Source organism: Fusarium tjaetaba (assembly GCF_013396195.1).
Source record: "Fusarium tjaetaba strain NRRL 66243 chromosome Unknown NRRL66243_c0000063, whole genome shotgun sequence".
NCBI lineage: Eukaryota > Fungi > Ascomycota > Sordariomycetes > Hypocreales > Nectriaceae > Fusarium > Fusarium tjaetaba.
The window spans coordinates 174,776-194,266 of NW_023501259.1; the positions used below are offsets into that span (position 1 = coordinate 174,776).

Genomic DNA, 19,491 nt, shown 5'->3' on the forward strand with positions numbered 1-19,491 from the left:
CCGTGATTCATGGATCTCATATACTATACTTCGTGTACTAACTCAAGATACAACGGACCATGATCTATTAAATGCCGAGCTTTTATCTTAGTTGCTAGATATGATGCCCATGTTCAGTCGGACTCTTAATTTGGGTATGAGACTATGAAACAATACCTAGACCTCAGTCACTTCATCCTCTCGGTTGGTCACTAGAACCTCCTTCTGCCTCCATCGTTGCACCAGTGGTAGACCGACACCAGTCCAGAGTGTCAAAGCCACAACCCAGGCTAGCGCACTGCCCCATCCATGCGTCTTTGAAAACTCAGGAGCCTCGCCAGATGCCATCTGGATCTGTTGGAAGGGAATAACCACCGCAGATCCAACAGAAACCATGAAGCTGAGTACAAAAGCACGCTTCTGTTGATCGCCACCACAAGCCTCGTTGGCCCATCCTGCAATCAGAGGTGTGAAGCAGCCGTAGCAGCCGTGCATGATGAAAGCCGCCATCCGAAGTTTGTGAGGAACGTCCCAAGCTGTGAGAATGGAGTAATTGAGAATCATCCAGCACCCTACAACGCCACAGACTAGAGCACGTCCACCAAGCTTATCGGCGATGTATCCCGTTGATACCATGACTACAAAGTTGACGGCGCCGATACAGGTTGGAATGTTGTTGATTTCGGGTACCGTGTACCAGCCGGTCTTTTTCAAGTAGATTCCGAAGTATTGCATCACGTAGCTGCTTTTGCATCAGACACCGAATGTACAAGGAAAATATGAGTTGTCTTACCTTCCACATGTCAAAGTCCAGAAAGAGTATGCTGCTGTGAATGAATAGACTTGCCACGAGCCAAAGATTCGACGTACAACACTCCAGTCCATTTTCCCCACAGGCTTGCGGCCCTCCTCTTCGATGCGCTGGCGGGCCCTTTCCCTTTCCCATTCATTGAAATAGAAGCCCTTTGTAGTATGTGGAGTATCAGGAAAGGTGATCTGAGCATGTCAGCAAGGAATGGTGATAAGAATGAGAATGAGAACTCACGAATCCATAGGCCGCAACTGGGATAGCAAGGATGAAATCGAAGACAAATAACCATCGCCAGGCGGACATGCCACCTTTTCCATGCATGCCAGTAAATAGAGCAGCTTGTAGATATCCAGAGAACATCTGGCCGATAACACCGCTCATGACGAAGAGCCCGCTTCGACGCGCTAGCTCGCTCTTGCGATACCAGGAGCCTAAGCAGTACATAACTCCAGGCCAAGCGGCAGACTCAAATGCACCGATAAAGAACCGAAGCACATAGAATTGATAGGCGTGGTTACATTTAAACAGAGCCAGGACGAAGACGGACCAGGTTAAGAGGCAGCTCGAGAGCCAAATTCGAGGACGTAAAACAGTGATGATCAAGTTGGATACCAGACCGCCAAGGATCGTTCCAATAGAGAAATAGGTGTTCATCCACGAGAGTTCGTTTCCAGGGCCAAAGCCAAGTTCATCCGCCATTCCCGATACATAAGCATTGGAAATATTGTTTTGGTCGAGCTGCTGTGATTAGTATAGTGCATTGACTGGAAAGATAGTACCTACCTGCTTGATGAAAAACATCAAACATGCGAAACTCAACATGAACCAATCGAGCTTGAAAATGAGCCTCTTTTCCTGTGGTGAAGTCCCAGGCTCATGCCAGCTGAACCATCTTCTTTTGTTAGCCGCCGTCGCAATATCATTGTTCTTGAAGCTTGCAGGTGCAGGTCCAGAAGTGATGGAAGCACGATTCTTGATATCGATAGCAGGGGTTGAGGGTGCTGTATTAATGGAATTATCACCAAATGCCTGACTAGCCATTGTGACGATTTGCCATGGAATGGTTGTGAACGCTGGGAGAGGACGCGGAATCGATATGGAAGAAACTTCAGTGGGGGCATCGATATTTCAGTATTTCTTTCATGTAGCATCAAGTCTCATCAACCATACAATTTGCCATTAGATAGGCAATTGCGTGCTTCGGCGAACCCTGTGTTATTCGCGCACTGAGGCCGCAATCATTACCGAAAGAGGCAAATTCGCTCTCGGTCGGGGGAAATCCGCTTGCTGAAGATCGGTGAACCAAGCCAGTTGCTCAGGCTCGGATCATCCTGGTCCGCTTTGATCGCTTCTATGATCCTGACTTTGAGGGAAGGACGTCTGCTGATTATTCTTCTCTTGTGATTTGTACCCTTGACTAAGTCTTCAAGAAGGGGAAAATGGTTGAATTCATCACTGCAAATGGAGCTCAGCTCGCTTATGAGCTGAGCGGACCCAAAGATGCGCCGTTAATGATTACTCTCCATGGCGGAAGAGGAATGGGTAAGTTCTGATGACTTGAGCCGAGGTTATACGTCTGATAATGCTAGGTGATCATAGGTCCGACTACAAAGTATACAGTCGCCTCAATGATAGAATCCGCGTGCTTTCGTTTGACTTCCGGGGGCACGGCCAAAGCTCCCGTACCAAGCCGTATACTTTTAAACAGATCGTCGACGACGTTGAGGCTGTACGGCAGTATTTCTCAGGACCTGATGACAAAGTCATTATCTGTGGTGGAAGTTTCGGAGGGTTTCTGGCGCAGCAATATGCCATAACCTATCCATCCAAAGTCTCGTACTTGATCCTGCGAGGGACTGCAGCTTCGCATCATCGTAAGTCTCATAACTATTTAGTTTGAGCCTCCTATTCTTACAAGTCTTACAGATGAAGATGGCGCCATTAAGACCCTTGAAGCCAGAATCAGCAAAGTACCCAGCTTCTCTAAGGAGATGCTGCGAGACAAGGTCTTTGGCGCCTATGACGACGACGAAGATTTTAGACTAGTCCATTTTGCTATGATGCCCTTGTACCGGGAAGATTATGATGCAAATGCCGGGCTCAAGGCTTGCCGAGATACAGTTTATGTCGCGGAGTCTCACAGTATGTTACATGTGCCGTGTTATCATGTAGCATGACACTGACAGTATAGATGATCTTTATTCCGAGAACGAAAAGTACTTTGATTACGTCGACCAATTGGGTAGCATTCAGGCAAAGACTCTAGTTGTCGTTGGCGACCAAGACTGGATTTGTCCACCAGGTTAGTCTATCAATTGGTTTATTGAGTGCTCATGTACTGACAGGCTTAGATAACTCGACATTAATTGCTGATCGGATCAGGGATGCGGAATTGCTCGTGGTTCCTGGTGCAAATCATAGCGTGCATATTGAAAAAACAGACTTGGTCATTTCCAGAATTAGGCAGTTTCTGAAATTACAGGACTACGGAGTAATCTAATCTGAACTAAGCTATGGTCATCGACCATCTTGTGTACAAATATTTACTGCAATAGAACTGCGTCCTTTATGATTACGCGTAGCTTGGTGATATCCAATATGTTGTTTAGTTGGCCATGATAAGACGCCTTGCAAATGAAACCAACGATTATGCTATTGATAACGCGACAGGGGGAATGGCAAAGCGATCGGCGGAGGCCAGTTCGGAAGAGGAGCGATTTGAAGAAAATTTCCTTCATTGGGAAAAACACGTCGGGGCCAGGGCGATCATCGACGTAGATCCCCCCATGGATGATGGCGCCATCTGGGAAATAATGGGCCTTCCTTATTCAAGCATGTTGTTTCAATCAGCGATACAAAACCCAGAATTGGAGGGCATTATGTGCATATGCCGCAAGGTTTAAGGAACCAAAGTCAGTATGACGGGCGATATTCGTGTTTCGATCGATAGGGGCGGCACTTTCTGTGACGTTATCGCTACAGGCGCAGATGGAGACAAACCATTCATTTTCAAGTTGTTATCAGAAGACCCTTCCAATTACCTTGATGCACCAACTGAGGCACTCCGAAGAGTCTTAGAAAAGTACACGGGAAGGGTGATCTCGGTTGGTGAGAAGCTTGATGCTTCAAGAATAGGTAAGCTTGGCGGCCTCGGTGCTTTCTTTCTTGGGACTAATAGACATCATAGCATCATGCCGTATCGGGACCACGGTTGCAACAAATGCCCTACTCACGGGCAATGGTGAAAGGTTCGCCTTTGTAACTACCAAAGGCTTCAAAGACGTCTGTGTTATTGGAGACCAGTCTCGTCCTGAACTATTCAACCTGGAGATCCGCAAACCAGCCGCCCTGCACTCTACTGTTGTGGAGGTTGATGAGAGAATCACCATAGAAGACTACGATCTAAACCCTCACAAGAAATCAACAGCCAACATAGAGGGCGATCCGGACTTGGTCAGAACTCCAAGCGGTGAAGTTATTCGAATCCTCAAGAGACCCGATGAAAGAGTCGTTCGACAACAGCTCGAAGCGCTGCACGAAGAAGGCTACACATCGCTGGCAGTATGCTTCATGCATGCCTACCTCTTTCCAGATCACGAGAATATGGTAGCTCGTATCGCAAAGGACGTTGGTTTTACATTCGTCACTATCTCCTCCGAGTCCAGCCCAGTGATCAACTTTCTCAGGAGAAGCAACTCCACTTGTTCAGAAGCCTACTTGTACCCCATCATCAGACGATATATCGACAATTTCGAAGCAGGTTTCAAGAGACCCCCTCAGAGGGTAGATTTCATGTGCTCTGACGGTGGTCTTAAGCAATCTGATAAGTTTCGAGGAAATGAGGCACTCTTGAGCGGATCAGCTGGTGGTGTTGTGGGTACAGCAAAATGTTTCGACGTTGATGAGAGAACACCTGTTATTGGATTCGACATGGGTGGTACAAGCACTGATGTCTCGAGATATGATGGAAAATACGATTTTCTCCAACAGACGACGATTGCCGGCCGAACTATCAACCTATCCATGCTCAATATTGCAACTGTTGCTGCGGGAGGTGGATCCGTCTTGTTTGCACGGAATGGACTGTTAGCAGTTGGGCCGGAGTCTGCTGGAGCGCACCCCGGTCCTGCATGCTATAGAAAGGGAGGTCCTCTGACGGTTACAGACGCCAATCTGTTCCTCGGACGACTCGTACTCTCGTCATTCCCTGCCATCTTTGGAGAGTCTGGAGATCAAGAGCTGGACATCGAGGTCGTGAGTCATAGCTTTGAGCATATCACACGAGACTTCAACAGACAGACGTCTCAGAACCTCACACCCGAGGAAGTAGCATTAGGCTTCTTGAACATAGCGAACGAGACGATGAGTCGACCTATTCGAAACGCAACAGAGGCTAGAGGCTTCGCTCCTGAGAGCCACGATCTCGTAAGCTTTGGTGGTGCAGGTGGCCAGCATGCCTGCGCTATTGCTGATAAGCTCGGCATAAATCGTGTGGTCATACACAAACTGTCATCGTTGCTCTCAGCACATGGTATCGCGCATGCAGAGCTTCAGCATGAGGTATTAGAGCCCTTCGCAGCCGAGCTCGATGAAAAAGCCATGGTAGGGGTGGAAACCCTCTTATCAGCACTGAAGAGCAAAGTAATTGAAGAATTGGTGTGCCAAAAAGCTTCAGAGCAGAGTTTGGTCTTCGATGAGGTACTTGTGTTGAAGTACTTTGGCACTGACACGAATCTCTCCATCTCTAAACCAGCTGATGGCGACTATGCCGCAGCTTTCACGGCCATGCATCTACGCGAATTTGCCTTTTCTATGAATAGACCTATAATCATCGAATCTGTTAAAGTTAGAGGCTCGGGAAGCACTGGCGCACTGAGTCATGAGACGTCAGCATCCAAAGAGTTAGCTTCGAGTAAACGGACGGTGTTCTCCGACTATACCGCGAGGCAGAAGGTATACCTTGATGGCTCGTGGCAGGATACAAGAGTTTTCAGACTGTGCGATGTTCCTGAGGGAAGTCTTATCAACGGCCCGGCAATCATCATTGACGAGACACAGACGATCCTTGTTGAACCCCTCTTCGAGGCACATGTTCTGGCTAACTATGTTATTTTGGAAAGGACACTTTCTGAAGAGCATTCTCCCATGCCTTTTTCCGGGACCTTATCTACATCGAAAGAAACCCTGAGTCCCATCCAACTATCCGTGTTCGCGCACCGCTTCATGGCCATCGCCGAGCAAATGGGCAACACCCTCCAGCGAACATCCATCTCAAGCAGCATCAAAGAGCGCCTCGACTTTTCCTGCGCCATCTTTTCTCCTGAAGGCAAACTCGTCGCCAACGCTCCTCACATCCCTATCCACCTCGGAAGTATGCAATTTGCCGTCCAAGCTCAGCACCGCCACTGGAACGGAAGGCTGAAGCCCGGAGACGTTCTCCTAACGAACCATCCCTCTTGGGGTGGGACACACCTACCTGACTTGACAGTGGTTACTCCTGTTTTCGTCGGAGACCGGATTGCTTTCTACGTTGCGTCCCGGGGCCATCATACCGATATCGGTGGTATGGGTATCACCAGTATGATGCCCGAGTCGCGGTCTCTATGGGAGGAAGGTATAATCGTATCCTCCATGAAGATCGTCAGCAGCGGCGAGTTCCTTGAAAGCGAGGTCCGGGCCGCTTTTGAGAAAGTTGGTACTTATCCTGGATGCAGCGCAACACGCCGTATACAAGACAACATCTCAGACCTCAAAGCACAAACCTCAGCAAACCAACGTGGGATAACCCTCCTTCAAAACCTATGCAATGAGTACTCGCTAGAGGTGGTGCACAAGTACATGACAGGTATTCAACATAATTCAGAGCTAGCAGTAAGGGAGTTCTTTAAGAAACTGGCTCAAGAGCATCCAGGTCCTCTATCAGCGACAGATTATCTGGATGACGGGACTGCCATGAAAGTCAGGATCAGTATCGACAAGAACACAGGCAGTGCGATATATGACTTCGCTGGCTCAGGTCCCCAGTTGTGGGGAAACTATAACTGTCCCATCTCTATCACTCACTCGGCAATTATCTACAGCATAAGATGCCTGGTCAATCTTGACATCCCCTTGAACGAGGGTTGTCTAGCACCATGCGATATCCGCGTGCCTGCTGGCTCTATCCTTGATCCCACACCGACAGTGGCCATCTGCGGTTCAACTCTAGCAAGCCAGCGAGTAATTGACTTAGTCCTCCGTGCTTTCGGTCGCTTCGGCGCCAGTCAAGGTTGCGCAAATGCTCTGGGTTGGGGCATGGGAGGCAAGAATCTATTGACGGGTGAGATTGAACCGGGCTGGAATTATGGAGAGTCGATTGGCGGAGGCGTTGGTGCTGGTGAAGGCTATAACGGGGAGAGCGGCGTGCATGTAAGTCCTGCTTTGGTTCTTTCGCGCGTGTGTTGGATTGTTAACCCACGGTATTTAGGTTCACTCTACAAACACTCGTCAAACCGATAGTGAAGTAATAGAGAAGCGCACTGCCGTCCTTGTACGAAGATATGGCATCCGAGAGGGCAGCGGGGGAAGCGGTCGATGGCGTGGAGGTGATGGCATCGTTCGCGAAATTGAGGCTCGTGCAAATCTCAAGTTCAGCATCTTGAGTGATCGGCGAGTGTATAGACCTTACGGAATGGCTGGGGGCCATGGTGGCCAAAAGGGCAAGAACCTTGCGTTCAAGTTCAACGAGGTTCATGAGTTGGAAGCAATCAATCTCGGTGGCAAGGCAATTGTTCAACTTGAGCCTGGGGAGTATATTCAGGTCAATACGCCGGGAGGGGGCGGTTATGGAACGCCAGGCGATGAAGTGGTAGACCTACAGTTTGATAACCTCCATAAGGCTTTTACTTGAGGGTAAAATATGTATTTATTTAAGCAGGTAATAATTGGCTATCTATTCGTCACTGATAAGGACGTATTTGGCGAGCCTCTACCTCTAGACGAGCCTTACCGGCCCATTTACGAACAAGGGGAAAACCCGGTCTGGGGTTGGGTATTGGTCAACTATGCTAGCTACGGCGTCCAGTTCTTCCTCCCCAACGGCAAGTCCTATGGCCAAATTCTACTCGGCGGGTCCACAGGAACAGACATACCTTTGAGGTGGCAGCCTTTTGAAAAGCCCCCGGATCTGGAATCATTTTCCGTGGATTCTGTGGACATACGACGGTTGCAGGAGCTCATGGACGTGTTTCGTCAAGACCCAGAATACTTAAAGGCATTCATCCACATGATTGGGGAGTCACTCGCTTTCTCCAAAGATATGGACCCATCATACTCGGAGAGCCTTGCGTCCATCACCGGGAGATGCCTTGCTCTTGTGGATTTTGGTGTCTCGCTTGAGCTTGCTCAGAAGCCAAGGGAAAACCAGTCTACCATCAATGATGCTCTTCCACAGATTGCACTGCAAGATTACAAGTTCCCTTGCATCTTTGGTGACGTGGAACACAGAGATGATGGGATGGTGGGGTATTTATGCCCTCTTCCGCAACGTCGAGAAAGCCTGATTTCTCAACTTGTTATACCTATTTCCCGCAATCAAAGGTAATAGCCTCTAATAACAACATGAAAGAAATCACAAGCCAGAACTACCCCTTCCTCCAGCCGCAGTACGCGGATCCATTGGAACTTACACGATCTCTGTTCGTTGAGCCTGAGGATGCCTTGAACTCCGGCACAGTGGACCGCATGTCTTCTGAATTCCGAAAGGAGACATCCAAGTCTCTGAGCATCTTCACCGCCATCATCAACCCATACACTCCCTTCCACATGAGGACTGCTGGTCTTCTGCCGACAAAGGCTCTTGAGATACCTCCATGGACTATCAAGAAAGCTCTTGAAAAAATGGACGTATTCTTCCCTACGGGGCCCGTTCTAAGCCTCGACCCTACTTTGGGAAAGCCTGTGTCGTCACCTACAGACACAGCTATCGTGCAACAAAGTCAAGTCAGGGGTTCAGGAGAAGAGATAGCCAAGCCGAGGATGGCGGTCCCAGCACCTCCTGTAGGTACATGGACTTGGTTACAGCCTATGCTCAACGAAAAAGAGGTTACAACTACCTACAAAGAGATCGAGACTGATGGATTCGAGAGAATTGAAGAGGATAATATTCTTAGAGTAAATAACGGGCAGCCATTAACAGCACTTGAGGGATTGCTATGCATGAGCCGGGATAACGATAGAAAGAAAGTATAGTATGGCTTGTTAATGTTACTTCTAGAAGTCTTGGTTTTAACTCAATCCTGGATATCGTATAGAAAAGAAGCATTTAAGAGTACTTATTCATATATTGTATAGTAGGTTGACGTTCTTGTGTCTAAGCCTAGTGGCTGTGCTGACACAACCAATCACGCTGAGCCACAAGTCAGGGTCACGGGTCGGCTTATTTACTGAGGACATTAATAATATCTCACCTTTCATCAATACTCAAACTTCCAGCCATCAAAGAGCCAAAATGCGACTCATCAATACCACAACTCTCGAGGTAGAGGAATTCTTCGATGTCTCTATTCCAGAATACGCTATCCTTTCGCATACATGGGGCGACGGTGAAGTCTCACTGCAAGACTGGGCCGATCGTAAGAACCGTCGCTTCAAGCCCGGGTTCCAAAAGATCATCTGGGCCTGCACTCAAGCTTCCAAGGACCAACTTACCCACGTCTGGGTAGACACTAACTGCATTGACAAGAGCAGTTCGGCAGAACTATCCGAGGCTATCAATTCAATGTTCAGATGGTATCGGAGATCCGCTGTCTGCTATGTCTATCTTGAGGATGTCCCTGCAATGGCCTTGGACGAATGCACCAAACCGGACAGTGCATTTAGGAATGCAAGATGGTTCACGAGAGGTTGGACTCTCCAGGAACTCATCGCACCGCCAAATGTCAGTTTCTTCTCCAGCAACTGGACTCTGATAGCGACAAAGTCAGAGCTGGCCCCCTGCATTACCGAGATCACAGGGATTCCTTGGTCTTGTCTCCTCAAGGGTAGGCTATCTAAAGCACACCCATTACGGAGATACAGCGTTGCACAAAGAATGGCTTGGGCTTCAAACCGCTCAACGACGCGTATCGAGGACCAGGCATACTCTCTCCTCGGACTCTTCGATATCTCCATGCCTCTGGTGTATGGTGAAGGTTTTGAAGCGTTCACTAGACTACTCGGAGAGATCATTCACAAGTATGCAGATCATAGCTTCTTTGCATCCCGGCTGCAATATGTCGATTTCTTACCTCGCTCTCCTTGGGAGTTCGACAAGTCACAGTCCGTGGTTATTAGTAGCTCACCGCAGCTGCAAAGACATTACACGCCAGGAGATCATTCCTACTCATTTCATCTGACCAATACTGGATTGCAGATCACTCTACCCATTGTGCCTACTTTGGTTCCTAATTTCGTATTTGGTGTGCTTGACTGTTGGGACATTGAGACTATGAGTACTACGACAACGCGTCACGTATCGCGGATATGGATACCACTTCTTCGGAAGGGAGCTGGCGAGTCCCAGCGGTATCTACGGTTGATCTGGCCTCAAACCTTTTTCCCTGTGAAGATGGCTCGGAAGGACAACATAATGTTTCGCGAAGAAGAGCAACCTCTTTTCAAAGGAGACAAGCATGGATCCGTTACTTCAGAAGAACCTTCTGATTACGTGGACACAATATCAGCAGCAATGCAGAGAGGTATTCTGATCAAGAAGCCATATGCGACCATCCTGTCAGTCCCGTCATGGCAGCCGCGTGAAGCAGGAAGTCCGTTCCTACTCTGCTTTCCCCGAGGAACAGCAGGCTATCGTCTATACGGTATCTTCCCCAGCGACCATGAATCTGATTCCGCATGGTCATCGGACACACCTCCTTTGCTGCCGCTAATAATGCCACGCCGTGGCCACATAAGCTATCCCCAAGATCCTGATGATGAATTGTTTGAGGAAGGCAAGACGGACTTCTACTCTGCTTTAGTCGTCTTTAAGAAGAAAGGATCGAAGCCTCCACAATTCGTTGCTATCTTCCTGTCCAACAATGCACAGGAGGATAAAGGAAGGACGGGTTTCGAGCCAAGAGGCAAGGTGATTCCAAATTGGTCACCAACCGAGGATGCCGACTTGGAAGCCGTCGATTTCTCTACGTTTCCCGATGCTGATTTCTACGGTGATACCTTGGTTACGGTGCAGAAGGTTGCAAGTAATCCTAGGATACGAGCGAAAGATCGGTTCGTTGGGCTCACGCAGATTATCTTCGATAGAGGGCAGATGATGGAAGAGTTACGCTTGCAACCAGACACAGAAAACAAGGCATCAAGGGGGATCTTGCAGCACTATGGCCGAGATTCATCTGATGGAGAAGCTTACGATTGATACGGTACTTGGTCTTTGTATTCGAATTGATGGACGATAAATTATGTTCTGTATATATTGAAGCTAGTCTTTTTCCCCAGTTGACACTAGCACCAGCCAAAAGCAAGATCTTAGGCAATTGTGAGAGCGACGAGTATTTTGCCCGTATGTGTTTATTAGTGTCCTTTACCTTTATGGCCCTGGAGGCTGAAGCCTCTTTTAAAACCCAAAACTTACTACAGACACTAGCACACTTAACAGATCTCCAATCAACAGGCAAACCGTGGCAGTCTTGTAAACTGGGTTAGGGTAGGGTGGCAAGTAGCCAGGACAGAACTCCGCAGTGAAGCGGGTGTCCATATACTCAGAGTAGGTGGCAGCAGGGAAGAGCTACAAACGATATCGTCAATACTTGTTTCAATAGATGGTCAAACTGACATATCAAGCATCTCATACAGATGGGACTGAAGGAAACAAAATGAAACAGGGCGGTTAAGCTGTGGTCAAATATAACTTACATAATCCTGTCCATCGACGCTGGCAGCAATGCCAGCGATATATGGGCAATAGCCGCCGATCTGTGTCTCACGAACATCATTGGCGCAAGCGCAGGCCCTGGCCTGTCTTCCAGCCTTGGCTGTTAGTGCGGCAAATACAGTCGGAAGATCGAGAAGGGCAGTGATAAAGGTCTTTATTCTGAAAGTTTGATGTTGCAACAAATGACAATGCAAAACAGTCTTCTGTATATGAATCGTAACCAATGAGCAAGAGTTTTACGAACGGCAAAAGTATGATTTCCTACTGTCATGAATTTTGACTTCTTGGCTTTAGATCAGCTTTAAAATGGGGTTAGACAAGGTTTAGTACATCAACAGAAAGATCATGGTCCCAGTCATCTCGCTGAATCGCCTGGTTTTGGCGGCGGTGATCATATTGTCTGCCATGATGTTGTACGCTTTGAAAGCGGGCCGTGACAATACGAATAAACTAGATGTCTAATGAGATTTTTTTCGCAGAGCTGGTGATGGCAGTAGATGTGATATCCAAGATCAGGGGCTGGGTACGTCTTTATACATGGGCGATCCTTACCAGCTAACAATAGAGTGGTATTGGAGATCGGAGAGGAGATCAACGGCCACCGCTGACCAACAACGCTATCCAAACTCAGAATCAGACAAAGTACCAATTGAAAAATGGTATACCTCAGATCCTGGTAAGTATCACGTTGTTGAGATGAAAGTGCGAAGAGATATGGGGGCCTTAGCCTCACCGGTAGCGAGATCTGCCGGAACTAACCCGGCTCAACCTTGCCCGCGGCTCCGGCGGCAGAGTCAGCGGGACCCGGAGCTATTTCTTGGCCTTCACGAGGCGAATGCTGTGAAGTCCGTTCCATTCTGGCCGGTCAAAATTGTACCATTTCTCGCTGTGCTAGATCCTCTCATATGGCGAAGTCGTCTTTCATCACTCCAATAAACTTTGAACAACCACTTGGTTTCATCACTCATGGGCTCATTACCATCTACACGACCAAACTTTCTAGTCATCGTCGCCGATGATCTCAGCTTCAGTGACTGCGGTTGTTACAGCTCAGAAATCTCAACACCAAACATTGACCGTCTCGCCTCAGAAGACAGGGGCATTCGCTTCACGGAATTCCATGTCGCTGCAGCATGTAGTCCTACAAGGTCTATGCTCATGACGGGCACAGATCACCATATCGCTAGGTCAGATCAACTCCAGAGATTACCAGGAGTTGACCTGCTCACAAGGGTAAGTCTGGACACGAAGGCTATCTCAATGAGCGGGTTGTTGCACTTCCCGAATTTTATTTCACCAGCATGAGCGGCAAGCGGCATCTTGGCCTGAAACCGGAGCATCATCCGAAAAAGAGAGGGTTCAAGAAGAGTTTGGCTCTGCTGCCTGGATGTGCAAATCACTTTGGTACGTAATTTCAAGAGGTTGCGTATTTATCTCACATACGCAGCGTATGAACCCGAGTATCAAGATTCCAAGTCTGAACCGGTGAAATTCTTTGAGATAGCTGCACAAGCGCTGTGTGCCGAGGACGGAAGGATTCTCGCTGAGAGTGAATTGGGCCAAGATTAGTACTTTTTAGATGGCTACACCGACAAGCTTGTAGGCTACCTCTCCAAACACACAGTTGAAGAGCGCCAACAGCCTTCATTTGCGTATCTCCCATTCTCAGCACTGCACTGGACACTTCAAGCGCCAAAATAACCATGCGACAAGTATCGTGGCTTCTATACTAAAGACTTCAAAACGCTTCTATAAAAACATCTATAGAAGCTAAAATATGTTAGTCTGATTAACAAATCTGTTGTCCCTCATTCAGTGATGACTGTGTCTGGTGAACCTGCCGAGCAGCACCAGCTCAACGACGAAACCAGAGCTGCTAGTGCACGCGCGATGTATTTTCGAAAAAAAAGCCAAATACAAAACATAAAGACTGAAACCCTTCTCCCACTGGCTAAACTCAGAAAACCACCTAATTCTCAAACGACCAAGTAGATTTCCCATCTCTTTCAATTGTCTCTAAGCAGCCAAAAACCGGCTGGAACATTCCAAGATATCCGTCGCTAGTATGATCATAAGACCACCCGACAGCATAAAGCATGCAAGTTGGCGGAGACTTTCCATCTTCACTAGTACAAGTGAACTCCTTGTATTCAACTCCATCCCTTGGCTGAAATTTATTCCCCAATGTCCATGACTGCTCATACCTTAAACGTCCTTGGCCATCTATAGTTGGAACCGCGCTGGTAAATCCAATATACTCGATTCGATCTCTGTCTCGGTAGTCAGTTGAGACCTTTGTTGTCACTCCAACGATGACCGCCTCCTTTCCGAGGTCAATGTTGAAGACATATCCACCACGGCTTGACCCTAACATAAGTTTTGTGTTTTCGAAGATGAACGAAAGCCCGACGACCTCTTTGGTATCATAGTAGTCTGGACAAACATGCAACTCAATCTTACAAAGCCTCCCCAGGGTGCCGGAAGCGGCTTGTGGGTTTGTAAACTTTGTCTCTGACGTAATGCCCTTCCATATACTTCCAGGATATTCCAGATGGTGATAGGTTTGGACGTCGTCTTCATGTCCAGGAATGAATCGTCCCCAGAGACGTGTAGGTTCAAGGATCTTGTCGATCTCTGCACTGTATTTGAACTCAACTTCGAAGTCGAGCTGCTTGCGAGCGTTGGCGAACATGGGTTCCATCTCACCCAACGCACCCGTAACGGTAACCTCTGCATGACTATGTGGGTCCTCCATCGTGATCTGGTCGAAAGCGGCATACATCCCCTTCATCTTGATATCTTTTTTTCGCCTCTCAATGCAGTTCTTCTTCGCTTCCTGGACGAACCTTTGAAGTCGATAAACCTCTCTCTCAAGTGTTTCTTTATACGACGACTCTGACGACTTTGAATCCTTGACCTTATCGATCTTTTTGCAATACTTCCATTGAGTATAGAGTGCAGATAGGTAGAGAGTGCCAAAGGGAACCAGGTATGGAAGGTTATACCATGGTGCTGCGTTTTCGATAAATGACGGCTCGTTTTCCATCAGAATGTCAAGTACTCCGTGGAAGCTGCGAGCCTGGACCTTCGCTGGCTCATCTGCAAAGTTTCGTAGAGCCTTAAAGATGCCTTTAAGTCTCAACCGGTTGGCGTTGGCGGTCTCCTCACCAATCTTTTCATCAACAAGCCGCTCTACCTTGTCTTTGATACCCTCCCATGTATCATCATCGCCACCAGGCCAAAACAGGTCCAGTAACCCTGAGAGCATGCCACCGACCACGGGCACCTCATTGAGGCCTACAGAGACAACCACCTTCAGAACCTTGTTGACATTATCACTCTCGACGTCCTCTTTAGGCATGTACTTCTCAGGGTTGTCGATTGAAGCAGCATGTAGAACGTCGTGGGTTGTTACCACCTTCATCTGTCTAGTGAGGTCATCAGAGATCATCTTGGACTGGAAAATAGAGGGATTGATAGAAGCGAGATAAAGATAAGCAGATACGTGGAAGATCTGGCACATAAGTCGACCATAAATGGGCCATGTCTGCTGTATTTAACCCCCAAGCAATGGATCTCCTGATAGACTCATTCCCTTCTGATTGGTTTTGAATTAAGATGTTACAGTTCGTTCCAGACCATTGTTGGCTTGTTTAAACCATCTTAGTGCTGACATAGGAAAATAGCATCTAGATTCTGAATAGCTAAGAGGGGGGATTAACGCCAGCCACTCAATGCCACAAGTTTACAATTGGGAATAAGGCATATACGCCACTATCAAGCTTGATTATAAGTGGCCTGTTACAAGTCACATGGATACCTAGTTTTTAAAAAGGAATGCAGAAAGCGCCAACATACCTTAAAGGAATTGCCCAATGACCCAACTAAGAGTCTTATAAGATCTCGCAATGGTTATTAAGGGCTAGCATCAATAACACTCAGCTTACGGAGTACAGTTAGATTGAAATGTTTTGAGATAAGATAAATCAAGCTAAGATAAGAACACCATCGGCCCGGATCAACATGACCATTGAACCGGGCCGATGGTTCCCCGACCAGAACCGACCTCCAATATCTCGTTCAGCAGTTTTTTAAACGAGCCTGTGCGCCGTTAGCGTCCCAGTCTGCGGGGTCAAGACGAGGGTAGGTCAACGCCAGGCCAGGTACCCAAATTCGAGGAGGCTCATTCAAGCCCTGTGCTGGTAGATAGTCTGTTATTCTTGTGCTAATCTTTGATATAATTCTATTTATATACCGTAGAGTGGAACTTGACACTATAAGAGACATTGGGGTGGATAAACGCCTTGCTATCTGCAGTTATTAAACCTCTGCTTTGTTTTCTGCTACCTGTATGGCAAGCAGCAAACCCGTTCTATCTGATGTCAAGCCTGAATCTGATAATCACCTCAACCTGTAGTTTCGCTCGCCCTGCTACTTGCTCTTTATCTGATTGACAAGACGTGATAATTGCAGACTCACAGCTTCTGGTAGCTCGACAACGGAGAAGTGCGATTCCACGCGGAGCCTGGCGAAGCTGAACCAATCAGGGTGTTTTCGCGCAAATTCCTCATGTTCCGCAAGATAAGCCTCCTCTTTGGGATGGCTGAAGACATGTCGAACTAAAGGAGGGTCTTTGATAGCCTCAAGTCGCTCCATAGGTGAACCCCAGCGCTGATAGTTCTTTTCCACCACCCAGCAAAAATAGGACCAGTTGTCGAATCCGTTAGTGTCTAGATCGTTCTCGCAATGATTTAGAACGTTCCTGTTGGAAGTGTTGTTAAGCCATTTCTTAATGAGCAGGGCCTGAACCTGCTGCCAAGTCTCCTTGTTTTGCATCATCTGCAGGTTCTTGATAAATTCTGCTGATGGCCGAGTGAGGATGAAATCGGTCAATAGCACAGCCGGGACCCTTTGCCTCCCTAGACGTGCGGCCATCTCCATGGCGCACCAACCTCCTTGGAAGTGAGAAATGGGAATGAACTTTTGGACCTGGAGAGTGCCCAAAACTGCGATCGTATCGTTTACTTGATCCTCCACGGTCCATTTTCCCGCGGCTTCGCTGGTGGCGCCGCGATTCCTCCATAAAATTCTGATGACGCGATACTTGCCCACCAAGAAAGGGAGGATGTACTGGTAGCAACGGTGGTCCTGACCTAAGCCTGGAAGACAGACTATTGTTGGGTCAGATGTGACCATGCCCCGGTCCTCGAAGGATAAATCGACGCCATTTATCGTCCGTGTATAAAACATCGAATCTTGAGGTGTTGAATGGTGGTAAGAAGATGGTTAAGTTGTGAAAGTGTTGGTGTTTGGACTACGAGCTGACGTATACGCCATGACCAATAGGGCAGGGGACCAAAAGCTCCAGTCAATGTTTCGGTTAATGAAACTCTAAGGTACAGGCACTCTAGCACGATGTTACCAACTGCCACTACCCGCTGCACTTCGCTCAAAATCTCCCTTTTCAACATATCGCCTGCATCTCTGTTCCGGCTAAGGTCTCAGCCGTTGCGGATAAATTCCGATAAATGTGGGTTCTTCCCGCGGGAACGGTAAAGCATCTTAATCGTCTTCAAGGTAATTGGTCGAGGTTCCACGTTTTGTTGGGTTTTGAGCAAGTATGTAATGGCTTTGTAAGTCTCCACTCTTGTGTCAGCTAAAGTAGTCGGAGTTTAACGACTGCCATGGCACGGCCTTTTAGGCGAGACACGGACATTGACATTGACTTCAGCCTCATATATCTGGTGCAGGGGAACCCAATGCATATTTAACTGTTTGCCTTGCTGAGTGAGTCTCGTGGTTGTCTGGAACATACTGGCTGTGTCTATTCGTATATATGGCCACTCTGGACATTGGCACCTCATGCTGCATGGAATAGGGCCGATGAATAAAGCTTGGCAGACAAGATAAAGTAATCATGGTCCTCCTTTGCTGAACAAGGTATGAAGATCATGACATCAGTATAGTTGTGAGGTTTGGATCTATTGTGTTCCTACTGGCCTTGCCAAGAATTCGATCGCACAGATAAGACTTTTGATGTACAAATAAGCTAAGCATCTTTCAAGTGCCAGAGGTTCTCAAATTCTGCCCCGTACTATACAATGCCAAAATGTCGTCTGCCTTTCTATGCGCGGCCCAAGAATAGCATCGACTCTACTGTATCGATATCTTGGGTCAGTATCGCATTGCTGAGACATGACTGATCGACGACAGGGAGCTCGTCTATCGGCTTGTTTGATGCGTCCAAATACATTTTCTGGAGTTTTTAAATAACTGGAAATTTGATTGAAAATCAATTGAGGAATGTTGCTATATTTTAATCTTGCAACGCCTTGCCTAATGTCATCTCACCTACCAATTTGGGTCATGGTCAATCTGAATATAGTGGTCGGACCATCTCACTAGGTAGGTAGACGCTCACTAAAGATGTGATTTGCATGTGAATCCCCACAGAAGCTGTTGTTTCATATGAAGAGCCACAAACTTCACATAGTCACAATAGTAAGATACCTGACCAAACGATCAGCCCCCTTCAACATGGTCAATCCAAATATTCCAATATCTCCTCAGCATTCCGCTCCGGACTGATATCCTTCGTGTAGACAGTATGCCTCGCCAATCTCTTATTACTTGGATGGTCCAAGAAGTGTCGATTGTAGCTTAACTCATGACCTCTCCGCTCCTCCGTGATCTTCAGCGCCTCATCCACGTCGTCGCACGGAAGAACGAGAAAGACTCCTTCATAAGCCGCAATCAATTCCGCAACGTGGTCGAGCTCCTCATTGTTCTCAAAAACGGAATGTCCCGCCCCAAAATCGAGAATCTTGCCGTAAAACCTATCTCCAGGCTTCAGCGCATTTTGCAATATGTCCACGACAGCTCTGTATTCAAAATACTTCCAGTACTTTAATAGCGCCTCCACGCCCTCTTGTTCGTATAGATTATTAGCATGGGCATGATCGTAGTCGAAAGGCGCGTAAAGCTCTTTTCGGTGTCGATCGAGGCTGAATAACTCTCTGTCGAGTTTCTCTGAAAGGACTTTTCCAATAGTTGTTTTCCCAGCGCCCTCAGGGCCGATGAGAATAATTGTTGGGCAAGGCTTAACTGGCATGGCCTCCTTTTAGTTGACTATCGAATGATAAGTAAAGTGCTACTCCGGAAAATTAACAATCAATAAACGCTTAGTTACTTTTGTAGATGAGAAATACCCAGAGTCCATTGGGAAGGATCACGGGTCAGTCGGAGTAAGACGGCTATAGCAAATGACTCACACTGGGTACGATAAGATGCCGATATCCGAAGTCGCGTATCTCAAAAGAATGGCCATTAAGGGAATTTGAGAAGTGTCAAGATGCCTTAAACACCTTATCTAAAGAGCTCTTTACTAATAAAAGAGTCACATATTCCACTTTCGTTTCAGTGTTCCGTTACCTGATTGTTTCATTGCTTCGAGGCTCACTCCAGCGACTGGGATCGCAGCCGAAGCCATCAGTGCACCAGTCCACGCTGATATCGGAGTGTAGTCCCTGGAGCTTCTGGATAATTATTCGCCTCGGACGAGTGCACCCGCAACAGGCGTACCGACAAGAGTGGCCAATCCTTGCAACATATACATGTCACCAGCAATCCGTGGCAGCTCTTGAACACCAAACCACTCGATATGCGATGCTGGAAATAAGCTGATAAAGGCGCTGGCCAGGAGTGCGTATAAGACAGTGAGACTGACAAAAAAGACCACCGGCGGGTGTTTCATTGCCGTTCAACGACTCAACATTTAGCATAACTCATATGGGAC

The 19,491-nt window shown here is 47.6% G+C and overlaps 7 protein-coding genes across 7 annotated transcripts; 3 read left to right on the plus strand and 4 right to left on the minus strand.

Annotated features, from left to right (window-relative positions):
• Window positions 1–156: 156 nt before the first annotated feature.
• On the minus strand, window positions 157–1,831 carry FTJAE_3222 (major facilitator superfamily transporter; the record flags this gene model as incomplete). The annotated part of the gene is made up of 4 exons (XM_037349497.1): window positions 157–721; window positions 773–975; window positions 1,025–1,528; window positions 1,574–1,831. 4 exons carry the CDS (start codon window positions 1,829–1,831, stop codon window positions 157–159), a joined length of 1,530 nt encoding a protein of 509 aa, XP_037209614.1.
• Window positions 1,832–2,229: 398 nt separating this feature from the next.
• On the plus strand, window positions 2,230–9,019 carry FTJAE_3223 (hydantoinase b oxoprolinase; the record flags this gene model as incomplete). The annotated part of the gene is made up of 9 exons (XM_037349498.1): window positions 2,230–2,332; window positions 2,380–2,664; window positions 2,717–2,932; window positions 2,982–3,092; window positions 3,695–3,925; window positions 3,978–7,198; window positions 7,257–7,637; window positions 7,740–8,293; window positions 8,407–9,019. The coding sequence occupies 9 exons, from the start codon at window positions 2,230–2,232 to the stop codon at window positions 9,017–9,019; spliced, it is 5,715 nt and encodes a 1,904-aa protein (XP_037209615.1).
• Window positions 9,020–9,278: 259 nt separating this feature from the next.
• On the plus strand, window positions 9,279–11,180 carry FTJAE_3224 (het domain protein; the record flags this gene model as incomplete). The annotated part of the gene is made up of 1 exon (XM_037349499.1): window positions 9,279–11,180. The coding sequence occupies one exon, from the start codon at window positions 9,279–9,281 to the stop codon at window positions 11,178–11,180; it is 1,902 nt and encodes a 633-aa protein (XP_037209616.1).
• Window positions 11,181–12,662: 1,482 nt separating this feature from the next.
• Window positions 12,663–13,265, plus strand: FTJAE_3225 (arylsulfatase; the record flags this gene model as incomplete). The annotated part of the gene is made up of 4 exons (XM_037349500.1): window positions 12,663–12,831; window positions 12,884–12,929; window positions 12,997–13,100; window positions 13,144–13,265. The coding sequence occupies 4 exons, from the start codon at window positions 12,663–12,665 to the stop codon at window positions 13,263–13,265; spliced, it is 441 nt and encodes a 146-aa protein (XP_037209617.1).
• Window positions 13,266–13,665: 400 nt separating this feature from the next.
• Window positions 13,666–15,147, minus strand: FTJAE_3226 (twin-arginine translocation pathway signal; the record flags this gene model as incomplete). Its single annotated transcript, XM_037349501.1, has 1 exon — window positions 13,666–15,147. The coding sequence occupies one exon, from the start codon at window positions 15,145–15,147 to the stop codon at window positions 13,666–13,668; it is 1,482 nt and encodes a 493-aa protein (XP_037209618.1).
• A 980-nt stretch (window positions 15,148–16,127) lies between these two features.
• FTJAE_3227 (dioxygenase) lies at window positions 16,128–16,892 on the minus strand (the record flags this gene model as incomplete). The annotated part of the gene is made up of 1 exon (XM_037349502.1): window positions 16,128–16,892. One exon carries the CDS (start codon window positions 16,890–16,892, stop codon window positions 16,128–16,130), a length of 765 nt encoding a protein of 254 aa, XP_037209619.1.
• Window positions 16,893–18,237: 1,345 nt separating this feature from the next.
• Window positions 18,238–18,807, minus strand: FTJAE_3228 (shikimate kinase; the record flags this gene model as incomplete). Its single annotated transcript, XM_037349503.1, has 1 exon — window positions 18,238–18,807. The coding sequence occupies one exon, from the start codon at window positions 18,805–18,807 to the stop codon at window positions 18,238–18,240; it is 570 nt and encodes a 189-aa protein (XP_037209620.1).
• Window positions 18,808–19,491: the final 684 nt, after the last annotated feature.